At 39.3% G+C, this 12,194-nt stretch overlaps 1 protein-coding gene across 5 annotated transcripts in view; it reads left to right on the forward strand.

Annotated features, from left to right (window-relative positions):
* Positions 1-12,194, forward strand: part of mvb12bb (multivesicular body subunit 12Bb) — a 136,242-nt gene that overhangs the window by 34,922 nt on the left and 89,126 nt on the right. Inside the window, exon 2 of one of the 5 annotated variants that reach the window (XM_089119533.1) lies at positions 8,712-8,795. The exons of the other annotated variants lie outside the window; for them this stretch is intronic. Coding sequence (XP_088975659.1) covers positions 8,759-8,795 — 37 coding nt within the window. The 5' untranslated portion in view covers positions 8,712-8,758. The remainder of the gene's footprint in view (positions 1-8,711; positions 8,796-12,194) is intronic. 5 annotated transcript variants of the gene reach the window in all.

Consider the following 12,194-nt stretch of genomic DNA (forward strand, 5'->3'; position numbering starts at 1 on the left):
GCGCGATTGATATTGCGTGTATGAAATGACATATAACGTATATTAATGCATTTTAACTACGTAGGGAACAAGCTGGAGATCTTCATTTGTTATCCCCACCCTCATATATCAGGCCAAACTTAACATTTAGCGCTCGCGAACAAAGCGGCCGTAATTTACAGTCCCATCCCCACCCTGTGACACGCTGATAGGGGACGTCCAGTCAAGGCCAAGCCGCCGTTCCTCTCTGACACGCCGGATGGGCCGGTGGCTCGGGATGTGTCAATCACAAAGGCGTGCCGCTGTCCAGCGTCTCCCATTGACTTTCTTTCAGCCCCGTCAGCAGGCCCAGACCATTTCATTAAGAGCGTGACCTGCAAGGGCCTCCTGTAATGGACAGCTTGATTTGTGTCGGGCTGGCAGGCCTCAATACGCTGCTGACTTTTATCTACTCAAGTATGTATATTATATGTGCCTGTCACTCGTGTGACCTGCCCCAGTTTCCTTTCCCCTCCCTCGGGTGTGTTTGTTCTGGGTTTTGGTCACATCTTCCTTCTGTGATAAGATGGGACTGAATTTACACACTAAGCCCAAAAAATCTTGGGGGAAATATGCCTGATATTTGCCTGATAGACCACCCTGTTAAAGGGTGGTTTTTGTCCGTTTTACACCGTCCTGTTACTGTTTGCTCCATCAGTTGTGCAATAGGTCGACTTCTCCTAATTAAAAGAGTGATTACGCCTAATTAAAGTAATTGAGTACTAATGAAAAATGAAAATTATGTCATCATTCCCTCACCTTCATGCTGTTAGAAACCTGAATTGTTTTCTGTCTTCTGGTACACCAAAGAAGAAGTTTGTTGGAATATCCCACCTAACAATTTTACGTTCTGGGAATGCTAGTTTTTGCTTCCCAGGACGTTCCCAAGAACATTCCTTATCGGTGATCCAGGAAAGTTTTCTTAACATGTATATTGTTCCCTTAGGCCGTGTGTCCACCAAAGCGTTTTTTTTCCACGAGCCTGGCGTATTTTTTCAATTGTTTTCAATGGGAGTGTGGCGTTTTTAGAACGCATGAGCGTATAACGAGGCGCTGAGCGTTTTTATTTATTTATTTATTTTTTTCACGTTGAAGCGCCGAGCGCCCAGCGTTTTTTACTGGTTGCGGAGAGTTGAAAAATGTTCAACTTTGGATAAAATGCTGAGCTCATCACTGTCACTTTTTACCCACCCGCCCACAGTGGAGGAGGGGCGGGACTAAACCACACTGACCAACATTCTTTCTGTACAACGACATCAACCAACAGAGCTATCCGAACAAAGTATGTTCATATTTTAGTATGAAACAAATTATCTGCGTAATCAGTTACAAGGAAACTGTGCTGCTGATATTCTGTATCATAGCAACGAAAAGTCTCAACCAAAAAAAAAAAAAAAACACCAGGAGAGCCGCGATCGGATTCGGTAAAAGTTACTTAGGGGTAGTAGGCCGTCGATTAACAAAATGCGGACATATATTTTAAAGTATGTCAGTGAGCCTCCGCCTTGTCTTTAATCTTCTTATGCATTATGAACAAAGAACCGTCAATATTTCCAAGCAAAAGGTGTTTTTGTTAATCCTGTCCACATTTATTTGTGAATGGGTCTCCCACACTGCTTGATCACGCCCATCATTTCTCCCCTTGGCTTTTAGATTTTGGGGAAGGAAATAAAAATTCACTTCCCTGTCCAAATTTTTAGGATACCGGGTATCAGATTTGCATCCACACACACAATGCTTTGGCATGTTGCCCTCGTTAAAAAGCTTGCCAGACCTCCCACTCCTAGTTACAGTAAGACACGATTGGCCAGTGGTGGTTTTCAGGCGTGGCTTAGCCCGAAAACTTACATAGAACTTTCCTAGAACGTTCTTGTTAGGTTCCCAAAAACATAACGAATTTGGAACCATATGGGGAATATTAGGGGAACTTTCTGTGTTTGCTGGAATTCTGGCTATTTTGCCATACATTGAAAATGAATGGGGAACAAGATCTGTTAAGATTCAAAAAATATGTTTGCATATATACTTAGCCATGGCGCTACACATCAATGTAATTTTACATTTATTAATTCATTTAGCTGACTCTTTTATCCAAAGCGACTTACAATCAGAGGTCGCACGCCTCTGGAGCAACAAGGGGTTAAGTGTCTTGCTCAGGGACACATTGGTGTCTCACGGTGGATTTTAAATGAAACAACATGACTCAGTGTCTCACAATGTTTCTCATATTTGTGACTTTATATCTTACAACACGACTTAATTGACACAACTGATTGGATCCCTCTATATTGGTAGCCAATGAGCTTGCTGCTCAGCATTCAAATTCTTGCCCATTGTTTGCTGTAGCAGATTGAAGTTCCCCAGATCCACCTATATAGATCGGCTATGGGGATGATCCATGTATGCTTCATCAGCAGTAGCATGTCTTGCTTGCTCATTGCAGCATTGGCAGTATTGGCAGTGGCAAGTTCCAGACTTGCTCTTCAGCATCGCTCTTCGATCTATTAAGAGTTGTCATGACAGAAATTTGATTTAAGGCTGACGGAGAGGTCTTATCCCACAAAAATTCATATATGGGTTTAGAAGGTTTGAAGCATTGTACACAAGTCATTTAGACTACTATTATGCATATTTTGTCATGACAGCCCCAGTCCCCATTGACTTTAATTGTATTGAAAAAAGCTGTAAGAGCATTCTGCTAAATATCTCCTTTTGTGCTCTATATGGATTTAAAACATCATGAGAGTAAATTGACAGATTTAAATTTTTTTTTTTTTTTTTGATAAACCGTTCCTTTAAATTGATAATTGGAACTTACAACACGGTTACTGAGCTCATATGTATTTTGTATATACCAATGGAAAAAAAAATTTCCCCTCTAAATCTCTCTATCTTACTCTTTGCTTTTAAGAGTATGCACATGTGAATGACCTGCTACTTTTATTTATGGCTGATAATCACCCTCTTCTACCCCCTAAGGACACCGCCTGCCTGCAAACATGACCAAAATACATATTTAGATTTATTTGTCAGCAACAGTCCAATAAAACATATCCTCTGCATGCTGCTCTCTGGGCTGGGGTCCCACGAGGAAGTGGCCGAGTGAAAAATGGGGTGCTTTCAAGCGTTAGGCAGAAAGATCGTGAACAATGCTCAAAGCCTGGAGAAGAATAGTGTGCTGCCTAAGTGTTTCTAAGGAAGAGAGGAGAGAAGAAGAAAGGAGAAAGAGAGATATGTGGATTTTCACAATCCAAAAAGCCTCAGGGGGGGTGGGGGGGGGGTTCTCTATGAAGTCCCAGATATGGCGTGACCATTGTTTCCTGTTTCATAACCGTTCTTACCTGACTTGTTTCCCCTCTCGGAGTCTCTCCAGTCCACTCCAGGTTGATCTGTGCAAGTTAAACCCCATCTGACATCAGTTTGAGTCACATATGTGGACAATTTGAGATAAACCGCGCAGCCAAACTAAATGAGGTTAAGAGTTCCACATTCTGGTGATCAATAAAAAATAAAGTCGCATAATGAAACAAGTATTTTTTTTCCTGTGTATGATTTCATAGCTTTTACTATGTGGAGGCTGAGACGAACAGGGATTTGTGCCCTCGTGTGAAATGAAAGCCGGATTGTGTGCGGAATCCCGTTGTGCGCCACCCATGCATTCCTCAGGGTGTTTGCGGCAGAACGGTTGTGTATCTAATGTGACCGCAAGCCCAATGAAGAGCCAATAAACCAAGGTCGCCTGTGCTGGCAGGGAACTCGCAGTTTGACGGCAGCCAGTTTGGTGGCCCTACTCGTGCTCCGCACAAATCTCGGCCCTTTTGTTCTTGGTTCCTTTGCTCTCTCTGGCTTATGACTAGAGCCAGCCTTGTGTGGAATATTGTCACCCACAAATATAAAAAAGAACGACAGGGATCCGATGCTAATGGCGCTGAAGAGGCGAGCTCGCAAATCCAGCTGAAGGGTAAATGGGGACACGTCTTTGTTGTTGTTGTTCTTGCAGCAGTTCCTGTTGTTTTCTGTTGTTGTTTGCATTGCGAGGCCTGGGGGTGCCAGCCAGCGAGACAAAAGCCAAACCCGCAAGATTGTTAACATACAATGTCAGCCTCCATCTCTGAAGGAATCATTATGGAAACCACAGTTTGTTTGTTCACCCTTCCAGTTTTCAGGATTATAATTGGTGGAGTTAATGAGGTCTATCGAGGTCTAGGTCACATGTGGCTCCAAAAACTGATTTCATTCAAGTGTTTCCTACATTTAGATCGACAGGTTAGCTGTTATAGTCTTTGACCTGGCATGAGGTAATTATTGATTATCAGGCGTGGAATATTTGTTACTTCATGCAGTCAAAAAAGACGCGATTCTGCATACAATCAGATCCTTTACATTCTGAGCAATTTATTGGACAGAATAACTAACCCGATCTCACGACCAAGTCGTACGAATAAAAAGTGGCTAAATCGTAACAATTTGTACGAATTAGTACGATTTTCCTAAATCGTACATATTTTACGAATTGGCCAACTCATATGAATTCATACGACTGACCTACCCCTGACCCCGCCCCTAAACCTAACCATCACGTGGGTTTAGACAAATCGTACAAATTCATTCGATTGAGGTCGTACGAATTTGTACGAATTAGACACTTTTTAATAATTCGACGAATTCGTACGAATTGGTCGTGAAATAGTGTTGGAATAACACAGTCTCATCCCAAGACATCATACAACTGACGCTTTTGACCATACATCAACATCCGCCGTTTTAGGGTACCCTTTAACGTCTTTAGATGATGATCCTGGGGCGTCATCCAACTGACGCTTTACCTTTAACGTCAGTTAGATGACGGGGTAGGTCTGAGGTAGGGTTAGGATTAGATAATGTCATCTAACCGACGTTTAAGGGCACCCTGAAACTTGGGATGAGACTGCGCTGGACAGAAACTGTATAAGTTCACCTTCTTTACTTTTTGGATAACTTTGGATCATTTTCATTTTTAAAGGCTATATGCAGCCTTTTCCCCAAAATAAACGTAACAATAGCCTTTTTATTTTACCATTTTTGACTCAAACATCTCCACCTTGTCCGCTCACAGTGGATGCACCTATAAGCCTGTATCCTATTTTTCCTATTTTCTGTCGGGTCGGACTTTTCCCGCGCTGTCTGCGGATGTGACGTCAAGCGCGTTAATGTTAAACCCGGAACACACCAAGCTGATGGCTGAAATGAGTCCTCTTCGGCTTTGTTTCGCCCGATTCGACATGTTGAATAGGCCTCGGGGTGTCGGGGAAAGAGATAACTCTGATTGGCTGTTCAGCTCAGTGAAAGAGTCAAAACGGTAAAGATAGAAGGCTGTTCTTGTGTTACGTCACCCTTACATGAGTGTTCCTTGGCGAATATTTCAATATTAACATGAGCGGAGTGGAATAAAGAAAGCGTTTAGCAGGATTGATATTCAAAACGGTAAGCACCCGCTGCTTTGTTTACGATGTGTGTATCTGGAGCTGGCAGCGTTGGTTTTCCTTTTTGAATGACGAATATAGACTAATATATCTGCAGAAATAGACAATTGGCTCATTACACGCAGGCGCAGCACGCACATTATAGCTGACAGTCGCCTGTAGTTCTCTCGGTGTGTTCAAGTGCAGCTTTTTCCCAGACGAGAGGCGGCAACACAGTCGGCTTTCATCAGCGTTAGTTCGTCGGCGTCGGCTTGGTGTGTTCCGGGCTTTAAATGTTTCAGATCACTCTGCCACCACTGCTAGTCAGCAAGTAGCCTACACTCACAAGCAGAACACTTATCTCAAACAATATATGTATTTGACTGTTCTTACCCCTGTAAACATTATGTGTTGACCTCCTTGCAGCAGATGACTTGAAGTGTGCAAGTACGAGCGCACGCTGCGAGAGCGAGCAGAAAGGAAGAGCAGTTCTGTTTTTTGGTGTCAGTCGTGAGTTTAAATATCAGGAAAAACGCATGTAGCCTCTTTAAATAAATCTTGTATTCAGCTGCTCATGTGATCTCAATATGTCTGCCCTCTTAGGTGAACCACTTCACATTATTGTTTGATAGTGTAGAAGACTTTAAAACATATTTTAGAAAAATCTATTGATTTCTTTTTATATTTTTATGTTTATATTTTATTTTTAGCCATAAAGCTAAACAATAATTTATATATTTATCATTTAAATAAAAGTACAATTAAAAATAAGTATAAATATACATATATTTTTTAAACTATTCAACTTTTTTTTTTACAAAATAAGGGAAAATACTTTATGGATGACTTTATTTAAACGATTTCTCCCCGCCCAATATAGTGAGTCTCGTAAATCTAAGTATTTTGTTTTGATATTGTATGAATTTTACTGTTCAGTAAATATGTTCTAGATATGAATTTCTACGCAATACTGTCTGGGATGTATTCATTTTTTTTTTTTTTATATATATATACATTTATTTATCAACTTTTTCAAAGCATTAACAGAAAGCATTAACATAAAGCAGATACAATCAAAGTTAAAGCTTTTCCCCCACAATAACCCATTCCGCCAAAATAAATATAACAATACATTACATACAAGTCAAGACAACAATATCAATAATAATAATCCGAGAAAAAAAAAAAAAACATACGTAGCCAATGTATTCAAATTTTTACAGGCTTTCTTTTTTTTTCTATTTATCTGTACATCTCTCTGTTTCACATCCAAAATTTTCAAAACAGAGATTCTTTCTTCACGTTGTGAGAGAAGTGTAGCCAAGGCACCGTGAAGGCCATCTTCTCTGTGAACAAAGACATTCTGCCAAGCTGCTGTCACCAGAATCCATACAAGCACCACAGAGTACCTTCTTAATTCAAGCTAAAGAGTTTCAAAATATGTCTGCCATCGTTATTATATCCAACCTGAAGTTAAAGCCAAAAACATCTATGCCTCTTGCAGCTCGCCGACTGAAAATATTGTTCACTCTCTCCCGCTATCTGTAATTAGTGCTGATCAAGAGGGATTATAAGCGGCGGCTAACGACAACGTGCAACTCGATGGTCCTGATAGATGGTCAATTCTAATGATCGGGTCAGGACGTTTATTGGATTTAAAGCAGTCGTGATGGGCCCTTCTTAGCCTTGCCTGGATAATTATCACGTTCATGCATGATTTAAGGCGACAGTGAGTAACGTCAAGGACCTTTCCTTTAATTTAATAATTTTGTTATCTATGCATTTATGCAAGACTTAAAGGGATGTCTAGGAGAGAATCAAATCAAGCAGATGTAGATTAGTGTAATGGTGTGACAAAGCTTGCCAATGCACAAGGAAAGTGTTTAGTGATGTCATCTGGGTCGAAAAAAAAAACATTAAGCCAAACGAGCAATTTGACCAATTATTACCTGCTAAAATTCAGCATTTGTAAAGGTTGTTCTCTATGGTGTTGCAGAGATCTTGAAACCTGTAGCTTTGGCGAAAATTCAGATCTCACAAAACTTGTTCAAATAACTTCTTCATCCTACAAAAAAAAAAAGAAGAAAAAAAAAACGTCATTGCAAACTTTTGTTTACTTCTCCAGTGTGTTCTAAAAGGTCAGAGTAATATATGCTGCACACCCTCAGCAGAATCCAACAAAAACCAACAAACCCAAACAACACCATCCATATTTTAAATAGCTGGCACCAAACTGGGGAAATCTTACACCTCCGTGCCAATTACTTCCCTCTCATAGCTCCTCTCTCTCTCTCGAATGAAAAGCCCCCCTTTTTCATAATGAAGCATCTGACTGACAGTAAAGTACAACGGTGTCCCTCCAAACGTCCAGCTGCTGTGTGTGTGTGTGTGTGTGTGTGTGTATATATATATATATATATTATACATTCATATAAATATATAGCATTCTTTTGTTCTTTTTCTGTATCTCTCCTATATCTTGCATTCAGTCTAGATCTGTAAACCTAATGTATTATTAATCTCCTTTCGCTCTGTGGTAAAACTTTCAAAACCTTCCCCTTGGATTTCAGCTAAGGCTGAGTCTAACTGTCTTTTGGGTTATCTGTTTATTTATGTTTTATAAAGTCAGCACTTTCTCTTTTTTTTTTTTTTTTTTTTTTTTCCAGTGAAAGTTGTCAGGGCAGAAGGTGCATCCTCAATCCTGAGACCAGATGAACCGGACCATTACAGGTCCAGTCCAGCAGACAACTGCTGAGACTGACACTTTTTGGACCTGTATAGTAGTAGAAACATCTGTCTATCTGTCATACAGGCTCTCAGGTTTGACACTGAGTGAGTGAGCGGATGCATGGCGTCCTATTGACACCCGATCTGTTAACTTTGATTTTGACAGAGTAGTGAAGCAACGTCGGCTATCATAATAAAGATTTCTCCACCGATGTGAGTGACGGGCCACTTGACAGAGGAAGACATTTATCACAAATCAAGAATTTGGAGCCGGAATTGAATATCGAATATCGGAATCTCGGTTAACACGGGGGGCGCCTTCTTTCTGATGTCTCGGGCTTAAACGCGAAACCAGGATGAGCACAAAATTGAATGACATAACACACGGTATCTTTGTCTCTCTCCCTCACCCTGGCTCTCTTTCTCCCCCCACCTCTGTAAAATGATAATCCGAGTCTGTCTGTCTGATAGACTGCAATATGATTCAGTAAGACAGTGACTGACTGCACATTCAATCTGTTTCAGCATGGGAGCAGTGGCCCATTATCTCAACCATGTGAGACGCCCGCAGCATGAGAGAGCAGCCTGATCAGCTGGCTCCAGTGGCAGGTTTGCTGGGAAAGTTATCAATAAGCGATTGTCTCTAGTCATTTAGGCTGTCACATTATGACAGGGCTGAAAATTAAGCTGGCAGACATTAATAATAATGGAAATAACACAATGCCGAGGGGAAGATATTGGGCGAGTTTGGAAGGGGGTTACGGATAGTGTGAGTGGGTGGATGTATGTGCAAATGTTTGTGTGCGAGTTTGCATTGTTAGCGTTTAAATTGAATGTTAATTGACAGACTATTTGAGATCGTTCCTGTCATGTGTGATAGAGATTATATGCTATGTGAAGTCAAAATTTATTTGAATTTTAAAAAATGCTGCTTTAAGCTCCATTATAGTTGTATATTTTATTATATATATGTAATGTCTTGAGTTTTTTGATAGTGCTATATCATTAAAAGAACAAAGTTCCTTTAGAGTTTAATGGTGCATGAATCCACTAAAAATTTTAACCTCTGGCATTTCATCTTTATTTTGTTTTCATTCAACATTTGTTTGTCTTTTGTTTTGCTGATATTGCTACCAAATGTTACCGCTGTTTGACTCTGTAATAGATTGCAGTTTGGCAAAGGTATGCGATACAATAGTTAAGCTTTCAATGACAAATACCCTGGACTGGTTGCCAGTTTGATTTAATGGGGTCATTTTCATCCGAGACTTCAGAGGTGCCAATCCCAAACATATGGCAATTAAGCACAGTACAAAGACATTCTCTTTCCTCCATTTAAATATTGTGGTATAAATTTAATTTTTAATTGTATATGTTGTAACAATTTGCTGTTCACTGACTATTCATAAAATAATCCTGAAAAAAAAAAATGATGATACGATGATAATAAGAAATGTTTCTTGAGCACCAAATCAACATATGATTTCTGGAGGATCATGTGACGCTGAAGACTAGAGTAAAGTTTATTTATACATTTATTTACAAGTATAAATTACTTGCTTTAAAACCAAGCGCTGAATGTTAAACATTGCTCAACTTTATATCCCAGTAGTTACTGACCTTCTGAGAGAAACAGGTGCACTCCAAAAAATGCTAGAAGTTCAAATAAAAGTTGAATGCTGTGAACTGCTGACTGTAGAGCTGCTCTATGATGAAGTATTACAGGTGATAGCAGTAAGACCAGTAGTTGAAGGTAACTAGCGCTGGAGCAGATGGTTGGGGTTCATGTCTGGCTTATGAGGAAGTCAGCGTTTTCCACAACTCTCCACTCCAGCAGGGTCTGTGTCACAGTGCCGAGCAAGACCCCCTCTCATAAGTCACAGTACCAGGGGAATCGTCCCCCCTGTGATATTAATGGCTGCCCTTGTGGCACAGGGCGAAAGAGTGCCTGGGACACTGGAGGGATTTAAGGGCAACATTCCAGTTTTCAGACTCAACGTTATACATAATTTAAGCATAGAAGCACAGATGTGTACACTATTTATAGGGCGTTTATACTTCCAGCATACTTATCTATCCGATTGCATAAACACATTCCTTTTTCATTCGCGTCTGTTCACTTGATGATGCTGATGCTAATGTTTGGGGGAGTAAAGTTTAAATATGTAGCCTTAACAACTATATACATTTTCACTTGTCCGAATTGTGTCTTGCGTGTGTTTTAAATCACTTCCTGAAGTTTGAGTTATCAGATCCTTGGATTTATCAGATTTGTAAAAAAAAAGAAGTGTGGTTACTTGTACTGAATGTGAGCTTGTAGTGTACTTCAAATCGTAACGTTTATATATATATATATATATATATATATATATATATACTTGCAAATAATTATAAAATTAATTAAATTAAAGGACACTTAAGGAGTACACTTCTACGACTATATGTTTCTGTATAGCATATACAACCTAGCTTGACATGAACAACATGAATTACAAACCCGATCTCACGGGAATTCGTACGAATTTTACGAGGTGGTTAATTCGTAACAATTCGTACGACCTAACTCGTACAAATTAGTAAGATTTTTGCTAAATCGTACATATTTTTCAAATTGGTCAATTTGTATGTTTTTAGACAAATCGTACGAATTCCACTTTTTAGTCACTCATACAAATTCGTACGAATTGGTCGTGAGATAGCGTTGCATTGCAGAGGTGGAGCTGGGGAGGATGGAGGGTTTCTGAAAGTGAGCTGCTACTGCTAAAGCAAATGCTGATCAAGTATTTTAAGGTTGAGCAGCGAGCTCATTGGCTACTGAGATAGGAACCAATCAGGTGTGAGCTTTAGAGAATGATGTGATTGCAAGAGTTAAGGACCTCGGATGAGCCTGCATCATCTGAAGTTTCATGAGAACTTTATATTTACACTTTGTAATAATACTTTAATATCAATTATTTCAAATGTTACTTTAGAGTAAGTGTTTAATATTTTTTCATTCTTTAAAGCATAGTATTTTGATGTATCGACTAACATACTAAATCACATGTAAAGTTGATTATAATTTTAAGTGTAGTTTTATTTGATATTACATTCTATATCTATTTAAATTGTACTAAATTGTAACTTCATTACAAATGTTTAAGTGCAAGTTTTAATAAAAAAATACATTAAGTCCCACTGAAGTGAGTCAAAAAAAGTATGTTTAAGTTCAGCTAATTATATTTAATATGAATACATTTATATTAGTTTGTATAATACAATGCAAACTAATACATTTCCCTTTAATTGTACATAACATGACTATTTTAAAATGTATTATTTCTATAAAAATGAATTATTTTTCAAGTTGCTGTCCATCTTTTATGAAATTTGGTGTTTTTATAACATTTTTTTTCCAATCTTATGTGTGGATACCAAAGCTCAGCTATGGTAAAACTCCACATGGCATCTCAGTGGTGATATTCACTTTCCCATTAATCTCGGATGCCATTTATGATTGACACCTGAACACGGCGCATTTTCAAATCAATAATATTAGTTTACAATACACCAGCAACACAAAGCTATTAAACATCCTCCTCTACATGCTCCGGTATCTTGATAGATGAAAATTATTGATTTCAGTGTTTGCTAAAAATAACTGTCTATTTTCATAAGCACAGAGCCTGAGTGTATGAGGCTCAGGAGACCAGAAACAGACAAATATTTAAGAGTGCGCTCCATTTAAATGCTGATTTACAATTGGGATCAACTCCAGCTATGATTCTATAGACCCACAATGGTTGACAAGCCATCTGACAGCTGACGCCACTCAGATAAGCCCTTACACAGGCTTGAACAGGAAGTGACACGAGTGGGAACACAGTGACAGCCGCTTACTGGAGAGTAATAAACTGGCAAAATAATTTCGCATTGGACACACTTACCCAAGCAGAAAGAGTCTGAAAGGCAAGACAACATCTTGTGTCATCCATCTTCCTTAAACAGTGAAGCTGCGACAAAGTGGGA

The sequence above is a fragment of the Pimephales promelas genome, chromosome 14, assembly GCF_988280905.1.
Source record: "Pimephales promelas chromosome 14, fPimPro1.hap1.1, whole genome shotgun sequence".
Taxonomy (NCBI): Eukaryota; Metazoa; Chordata; class Actinopteri; order Cypriniformes; family Leuciscidae; genus Pimephales; species Pimephales promelas.